The sequence below is a fragment of the Pholis gunnellus genome (assembly GCF_910591455.1).
Source record: "Pholis gunnellus genome assembly, chromosome: 9".
Lineage (NCBI taxonomy): Eukaryota > Metazoa > Chordata > Actinopteri > Perciformes > Pholidae > Pholis > Pholis gunnellus.
In genome coordinates, this window is record NC_136535.1 from 17,840,531 (window position 1) to 17,849,229 (window position 8,699).

Sequence of the window (8,699 nt, forward strand, 5' to 3'; positions counted from 1 at the left end):
ATAGAACAAATTCATTGTTAATGTTAATACATATAATAACACATAGTGCCTATGCTGTATTAAAGATACAACAAGTTTTCTTCAACTAAAACAGGACTCAGGTTTAGGTTGAGCTCATAGGTTGCTCATATGATGACTCACTCAGCTCCACCCATCGTATCTGTATTAGAGGAAGTCCCTTTCTCTCACTCTCTCAGACTGACAGAAAGCTTCACAGCACGATGGTAAGTTTGTCCTCTTCTCTTTTACTTGTCTCTTTTGAAAACGTATTTTATTGTTGCCTGTCGAGTGTGAGTGTGAGTGTGAGTGTGTGTGTGTGTGTGTGTGTTTGTGTGTGTGTAGGTGTGTGTGTGTGCATGTTTGTGCGTGGACTCAATCAAAGCCTTCCCAGGAAGGGTCGTACGTTTTAGCCACAAGTAAACTAAACCATAGCAGAACATATTTTTGGCTTCTGCAAGATTGACTATCTTACAAAGGGAATAATATGTGTAAATAAGCACTGCTGATACCATCCTGTTATATCCAATTTGACTTATTTACTCAGCTCTGTGTGTATAAGTGATTCAGAGAGAGTGAAACATATTGAGCATGTTAAAAGTGTAAATACTTGTATTTGGTGATTTCACACATGACTGGTTTATAGTCATCGAGTGAAAGCCTACATTCCAGGAATGCTAATTCATCACAAAACAGGTATCTAGTATACATGACGCTGTTTCTTGAAGCTGTGTAGCAATAGCAGCAAAAACAAATAAACTTAACCTCTCTCAGCTAAATGTAAATGTCAACACAAAAAGTCTTCTCGTGTTTTGACCCACAGCAAGTATCACACAGCTCACACATTAGAAAGACATTAAAGATCAATGTGAGCTGAGATAAAGGAATGTGTGTAACTGTTGTGTGGTTTCGTGTATCTGATTGGGAAACGGCAGGCATGCGTTTGTTGCCTCGAAACAATGCAGCAGGGTGAGCTTTGTAAACCATTGTTACGTCATGTGGGAATCCCTATTCAAATAAAGCCTCACTGTGTAAATGTTACTACTGTAACTGTTGGTGTAGTGATAGTAGATAGAAGTGATTTATGACACATATAACTCAAAGTCAATCACAATGCTCAAACGATCCTCTCTGCTTTGCCGTATCTTTAGTTTACTTACTTGTATACAATACATTAAACCACACACTGTATGGCCTCAGAAATATGCCATCGTGCTGACTCACAGAAATAACAAATAAAAGATATCACATTCAATACTGAAGAAGACATGATGCCTGATGTTTATTTTAACAATGAGTCAAGAATGTCTGTCGTAGTTAGGAATGTATCGTTCATGATCCGTCTGGTGTCACTTTAACTGAAACTAGAATTTTATAATCATATGGCCTTTGGGAATTCCCTCAGATGTGGTTTCTGTTAAGGAAGACACCGCTGCTTATGAAGCACGGTGTATGTCAGGGCTTTCCCCCTAGGAGCCCTTTTTTTTATTTTTTTTCATTACAAAATAAATAAATAAAAGAATAATAGAAGGCATTGTCTTAAGTGTGCATGAACAGGAATACACCCTTCTGCACAGCAAAATGAAAGGGCTTTCTCAGATACTGCACTGGGACTTTCCTCTGTCTTGGTGTCTGTTGAGAACACTCTTTGGATATTTTCTTTCAGGGTGAAAGAAATCATTTTCCTTTGCAAGACTGACTGTCAAGGGCCAGCCAGATATTTCACATAAGATTGCATGTTGTATGTGTATACATTCAAGAGGCCGTGTTTACTGTATGAATGCAGAGTTTGAATTTACAAAAAAAACATTTAAAAAGAATCAGTGGTGGTTTAAGAGAAGCTGGTAGAGTTTTTTTCTATTGCTGATTTAAGGTACTGTGCACTGATTTAAAAGATACCAAATCAAAAAATAATCAGTCCTATCACAGTGATTAACTTGTTTGTCTTTTCAACAGGCATCACTTTGCAACCCACATTTTCTGTAAGTACCCCAGCCTTTTTCTATTACCTCATGGTTTTGCTATGACTATGTCTATTTTTAAATGATCTGCATAATCTCCCACGATCACAGCGTTAGATAACATTTCATCAGTAAACAGTGTGACCTGATCTCTGACCCTCAACACTTTTGAATTTTCATTTGGGTGAGGCGCCTAAGATGATTTCCACAGATGAGCCAGTGATGTAGTCATTAGTATTAACATGGTCTATGTGACTGTTACAGTCAAGAACCTGAATACTTCCTGATTCAAACTCCCTCACCATTTAAAATGCTGGCAGCAGCTTTACTGTGAGCCAACCACAAACGATTGACAGGAAACAACTTATCTGTCTGAGAACTACAGGTTTCATCATGGTACAAATAATTACCTGATGAATTATTAGACTCTACTGCTAGTTGCTACTGGGATAAAGTCTTACATCGTACTACTACTGAAGCAATCCAGTGGTTATTATTATTCCAATGTAAGGCTTTACGTCTAATAATAACCTAATTAGTTTATGACCCTGCATCACTCAGTGCATTGCTGCATGTGTCAAGGGTCATCAACTGAGGCTCCTGTGCTAAAAAATGTATGTAACATGGACCCTCATTATCAAAAGGGCAAGTATACTGAGAACTGAGAGTTGAACTTATTGTGTAATAAGTACTTCTTTCAATAACTCTCATACTGTTTTAAACTTTGGAGTCACCTCAGGGAGGAACTATTGATTGAAGTACTTTATAGACCCATAAAGTACTATACTCACGTATTCAGACTGCTGAACTGTGTGTGGGGTTTCCCATTAATAACACCTTTGGGTGTGTACTTGTTTTATAGAGTCGGCACAGTCATGTCAGCTTTAGAGAGATTGATGGTTGTTGACAGAGGAGGGCAAGTTCACGCAAGATGAGCAGGTGTGGCTCATAGTGACAAACTGAACCACTCACTTGCAAAACCTCTGGGCACAGGGCCGGCTGAGGAAGTTTTTATGGCTATCTGTCAAATGATGTATGCATGCCCCAGGGTTACCTGAGTAACCATGCAAGCAAATGTTTCTTCCGTCTTCCCAGAATCACAAGGCTTTCTCTCCACCTGCTGGTTTTGATTATGACACGTCACTCTGCTGTCACAGGTGAGCAGTTCTGTCATATCAGTGCCTCAACAACACACACCCTCGTCTTGGTTTTGTAGTGAAACAAGTTAAATCATCCAACTCTGCAGCTCTACAGAACTAAATTCTCTTTCACTTCGTTGAATAGTTCACCATGTTGGAAAAAATCGCACTTAATTTGCTTTCCTGCCAAGATTCTTATCATTCAAATCTCGGTCGAACTATTCATTAACTTTTCCTTTCAAGATCACATAGTGAGGTCATATAGTGTGCTTACGTAAGCTATTAAAAAACATTTTCAACCATAACATCCATCTATCAATCAATCTGCAACTTTTGGCGACACGTTAGGTGTGTCCTCTGTAGCCCCGTGTCGCGCTACATTCTAAGCTCGCACACTTTTCAGCAATCCAATCAAATGTGAAGGATTTGTTTTAATTCCCTCTTGTAACTGTACACCGCTGAAATATTCCATTTCACTGGGCAACACGTCACAATACAGAAGCACTGGGACTTTAAAGCCCATAAATCACAGACAAAACGAATTACTAGCTGGTGAAGAAAGTAACGTCACAACCGAAACGTAAATGGTGCGCCCAGAAAACACCCACACACAAGGTGATGATGAAAAGAAAGACCTGTTTGTTGCTCACTGTAACGTCACTTTCGATATTGTGACCTTTAGATCATGTACGACATGAAGGGAACACTATTAGTTGTGTATTTTACATAAAACTCAAAAGACAATTGAGGAACTGAGACAATTCTACTGCGTCATAAAGAGAAGCTATAACAAAAAAAAAACCTGAACAAAAAACCCTTCACACCACACACAGCCTAAAGTAAGAACTGTTTACTCATCGTTTATTGCTTATGTTTATTTCAAGTTGGAAAATAAAGATGGCAAACCTTTTTGTTAATGGTTTTACTTTCTGACATGCAGCATTGACTCAGTAACACTGTACACAACTCTTGTCCCCTTCTTGATTGTATTTTTATTTCTCGTTATACTCGCTATACTTATTTTGATCACATTTGCAATGCGTACAACGCATACATTCTGTGAAACACAATTTGCCTGCATTCACAATTTCATGCTGTTTCATGGAGGCTTTCCCAGCATGCTCTTACCCTTTCTCTCACTTCCATTTTTTTTCCAGAAAGTGCTGCTTCGATTCAGCTCAGAGGGGAGGTCGGTGGAGAAGTGACCTTCCACTGTCCCGTTGAAAAAAATCAGACATTGGAATTTTTGTACTTCCAGAAAGGAGACACATTTGTGAACGGCTACCATGTATCAGGAAATTTACCGCCGACATGGGAGAACACCAGAGTGGATCTTGACAAGATGACTATACTCATGTACAATTTGAATGTCTCACATATTGGTGACTATAAGTGCGTTATCCGGTACAGTGGAAAGACAAGAGTTGAACCTGAAATACTCCAACACCTCAATGTCACAGGTATGATTTAAAAATGTATTTGATTGTATGAGTTTTAGGTTTTAAGGAGTTTTAATTTGAGAATTACCGAATATTACTGTATGTAGAGTACACTGATAAAGGCACTCAACTCATTTCTAACATTGTAGGTGAAGAATAGTTTTTTTCACCTGAAAGTGGTGCCAGTGAAAATGATTTGACCAAATCATTATCTGGGTTAGCACTTATCAAATACCTGCGCAATCCCAGGTGTTTTAGCAATAGTACAGGAGAGATTGTATTGGAATGACAAAGGAGAAAGTCAGTGCCCAGCATTTGAACTGATTACAGCAGAAGTATGTGCATAATACCTAGCCAGCTAAGTTTAGGAAATCCTTTACCACTCAGGTATTGAACCTTGATTTTTACTGTCAATTGTTGAAGTGGGGATGTGCTGTTTGAGGTAAAAGAAATCTGATTCTCAGACCAATTTGTGACTTGCATTCTCCAAGCCCACTTATTCAGGGTCTGAGCAGTCTGAAGTCCATCCCAGCAGTCGGGAAACTCTCGACGGGTTATCCATCTCAGGACCACTAGTGTGGATAGACTTAAATGCCTTCAGTATAATAAAAAAACAAAAGAAAATTTGCATCACTGACTCAGTAAAGGTGAATTGTACGGAGTTTGTGATCTTAAAACTTAGGGAGGCTCTATGAATATTGCATCATTGAAAAGGTGTATGGCTATGCAACCGACAGTACTGCTACCTGACAGTGCTCTTTCTATCCCTGTCTCTTTCTCCTAGCAAACTACAGCAGACCTACACTCAAAGTGCACTGCAGTGATGCAAATCATCACTTTAGTTGCCTAGTGACCTGTACCTCACATGGTGGCTACCCAGGGTCTAAGGTGACATGGCAAATACCGGGGAGTTTCAAGGTTGTGAACAACAGTAATATGAGCGATCCAGACACCACAACGTTCAACATCTCCAGCATCGCATTCGTCAACTGCTCCGACGGAAAGCTGACGTCCCTCAACTGTTCTGTGGGCGACGTCATCTCAGAAATGTTCCCACTCTGTGAGTAGGATACCCACTCAAAAGTCCCAAAGCTCCCAAAAGTCTCTCCACCAAATTCTGTTTTGAACTTTTACCCCTGGGCAAGTTTTGGGAAGTGTGAAAGGCAATGGAAACTCCTTGGCATAGATCTGTCTGTATGGCTACTGTTAAAGGAATGTGTGAGGGGAATTTTTGCATCCTTTTACATCCTGTTCATGATTTTCACAAAAGAGTTTAAAGTTTTTGTTTCTGTGTTGAGATTCTAAAGCTTAAACGAGACTAAGCGTCTACAGCCAAACAGGTCTGTGAGGACTATGTTCACCATCTTAGTTTAGCATGTTGGCAGGATAACATTTGTTAATTAGAAATAAACAAGTACACTACAGCTCAAGGCCCCAAAAAGATTGCTGGGCTTTGAAGCAAATTTTACATAGAGGTCAAACAGTGGAATAACCATTTCCATGTCTGTCAGGTGATGCCATTGGGCCACTAAAATACTTTTTCCCATAGACTTATATTGGGAAAGAGACATCTGTAACTCAGCGGAGTAACTCATCTTACCAGTGCGAACACTTGTGTAGCTTATTAGCAGCCTTGCCATCCCTAGAATCACTGAATATTTGGCTTTGTTCTTTTTTGGGTTTACTCTGTTTTAGACTAAGCAAATACAAACATTCTCTTTATTGTTTTTCAAGTCATAATTAACAAAACAAAATATTTCAGTTCGCCAAAGTTCTAAAAAAGAATATGTTACCGGTTTGGTCCAGGTTTTGAGATATTGCAATTTCTGCTTCACTATGAAACAGTTTTAATTTGAATTATAGTACCTGACATGTGTACCTGTGGATAAATTCAGTGATTCTTCTAAAACAGAAAAAGTTAAATTCACCTTAATTGCAGTTGGAATTTCAGAGACGGATATCTTAAAACCAGGGCGAATAAAAACCATCACTATTGGCATGTACTATTAGGAGTGAAAATATATAAATAGTGTTTTTATGTATATAGAGTTAATATGTTTTGCTAAACACTGTTCTCATCTGAAGGTAAACCCAAGGATCCACGTGACCCTCGCGGTCCTCCTGTGATAACAACAGTAGCCATCTGTGCAGCGCTGGTTGTCAGTATTATGGCGGCATTGCTTGGGTGGTGGTGTCATTGCAAGAAAGGACAGAGAAGTAAGGACAGATATTAGGTTTGTCACAATGTCGCTGTGCTACACACATTTGCATGTCTGTTTGTAAAAATACAAAGATGAAAGTACGAATGACTGAGTATAACAGAGAAAAACTCACAACAGTTTCTATGTTGGTTTCCAGGAGAACCACCAGCTGGGAGGCAAGAAAATGGATTTGGGGAGTAAGTGGATGTTTGCAATTGGCAACAAAAATACATGTAATACTTTGATTACATTCATAAGTAATGTAAAATATAAGCTGATAAAGGGTTCCATGAGGCACAACTGCAATGAAGAAATGTTAAAATTCATGATGGCTAAGTTTTACATCACATTGAAGTCTTGTCCCCTCTGACCGTACCCCTCTTTTCTTTTTCTTTTCCATTTTCTCCAGGGAGGAAACAGGCCTCAATGAAGAGTCTTCTTGAGGGCTGAATTGGTTAAGAGGAAGGTCCGATTTTTTCTCGGACCGTGGAATCTACAACTCATGTATGTCACACAAATGTACGTTACATTTGGGACTGACTGCTGCATACAAGGCAGGAATGGCCAGAGTCACTAGTCGGAGACGCACTGGGGACCTCCTGCTCTTATCATTTCGCTGACACTTTTGACTCTTTAAGTGTTTAAGGAAGTATTCTTTTACGGGTAATGTACAGTGCATCGTTCAACTGAGAATATCTTACTTCTCCAAAAAAAAGGCTTTTCCAATGATTTGAGGTGAGAGTGTTGTCGTATACTGGAAAACAGTCTGTTGGGGAAACACCTCCCAGCATTGTGAGCAATGACAACAAAATGCTGTATGTAACATTATTGAAATACTGTGTATTGTCTTGTTGCACTGACCTCTACGGGCAGAAGTGGGATCTGTTACACATCCTGCAGGCTTCACTTTTTAGACTGTGTTTTATTATTTTTAAAATGCAGTATAACGTTTTTTTGCACTTTCTTTGCACAAATTGTATTTTCGTATTTAATGCCCATAATAGAACTGTAAACATTAGTCAGCACATATGTTTTTGTTTACTTAAGTTTTACCGTAGCTGTGTCCATCAAATATGAAGCACCAGGTATCAAAAGCTGTGAACAAATATTTATGAATGCAGAAAAGATGGTCGTCAAAATACTGTTTGCACAGGAATTTGTTCTCTGAAGTACACACATTTTCTGCAAGAAGTTCTTCGTTAACTGTCATTACCCTCATCAAGCTTTTGACGTTTTTCTCTCAGGTGACTTCTCATTTGAAATATTACTATTTTTCTAAATATTTATTTCATTTGGTGTTTTAGTTTCTCATTATCAAATTGCACACCTTTTACACTATTTAATTCTTCCTTTCCCATAATTACCAAACAATCTCATAGGGCTGCTTTCATTTTCTAAATCTGTAAGAAACGCTTGTAATGAGGCTGTTCTGTATCTCATTTCCATACATAAAAATCATTGAAATATATAATCCATTCAATTTGTGCAACTACTTCTTTATTGTGCACTGTGAACCATTGCTCTCAGTTTTCACTCCACTATATGGTCGGATCACGATATTTGAACTGCTGCAGTAGATTGTATTTACACGGTTTTAAGACTTGGTCTTTTAGCTCCACAAACTAATAGAAATACAGCATTACCCCAACTCAATTATTTACAATGCAGTTGTTTTGCCACTAGATGTCGTACTAGCACCACAGAGTCAAGACAAATCAGCTATTATGGCTGATTGGTCTCTTGTGTGTACTATAACATCGGAATATTGTTTTGAAGTACCACATCAATGAGCCAACCTGCACAAGCAACTTCCTTTCCTCTGGCTCTGGGAATAAAACAATGTCCTATGTCAAGAGCAATTTGAGCACAATCCTTGTTTTAACAGGGATACATGATGTCTCTCTGACCTCAATATGTGGTCACCTGCCGGGAGAAGGATGAGTAGCCCTGCTTTACTGGAGG

At 38.8% G+C, this 8,699-nt stretch overlaps 1 protein-coding gene across 1 annotated transcript; it reads left to right on the forward strand.

Moving 5' to 3' along the window:
- Nucleotides 1–208: 208 nt before the first annotated feature.
- On the forward strand, nucleotides 209–8,177 carry LOC306701461 (uncharacterized protein). Its single transcript, XM_079166772.1, has 8 exons — nucleotides 209–224; nucleotides 1,954–1,979; nucleotides 3,054–3,115; nucleotides 4,255–4,557; nucleotides 5,321–5,596; nucleotides 6,622–6,753; nucleotides 6,895–6,934; nucleotides 7,147–8,177. The coding sequence occupies exons 1-8, from the start codon at nucleotides 222–224 to the stop codon at nucleotides 7,178–7,180; spliced, it is 876 nt and encodes a 291-aa protein (XP_079022898.1). The 5' UTR covers nucleotides 209–221; the 3' UTR covers nucleotides 7,181–8,177.
- The last annotated feature ends 522 nt before the right edge of the window (nucleotides 8,178–8,699 follow it).

Excerpts from the sequence above, each read along its gene's own strand:
- LOC306701461 (XM_079166772.1), top strand. Across the intron at positions 1,980-3,053 it reads CTTTGCAACCCACATTTTCT|AATCACAAGGCTTTCTCTCC; the intron begins GTAAGTACCCCA and ends CCGTCTTCCCAG. Across the intron at positions 4,558-5,320 it reads CCAACACCTCAATGTCACAG|CAAACTACAGCAGACCTACA; the intron begins GTATGATTTAAA and ends TCTTTCTCCTAG.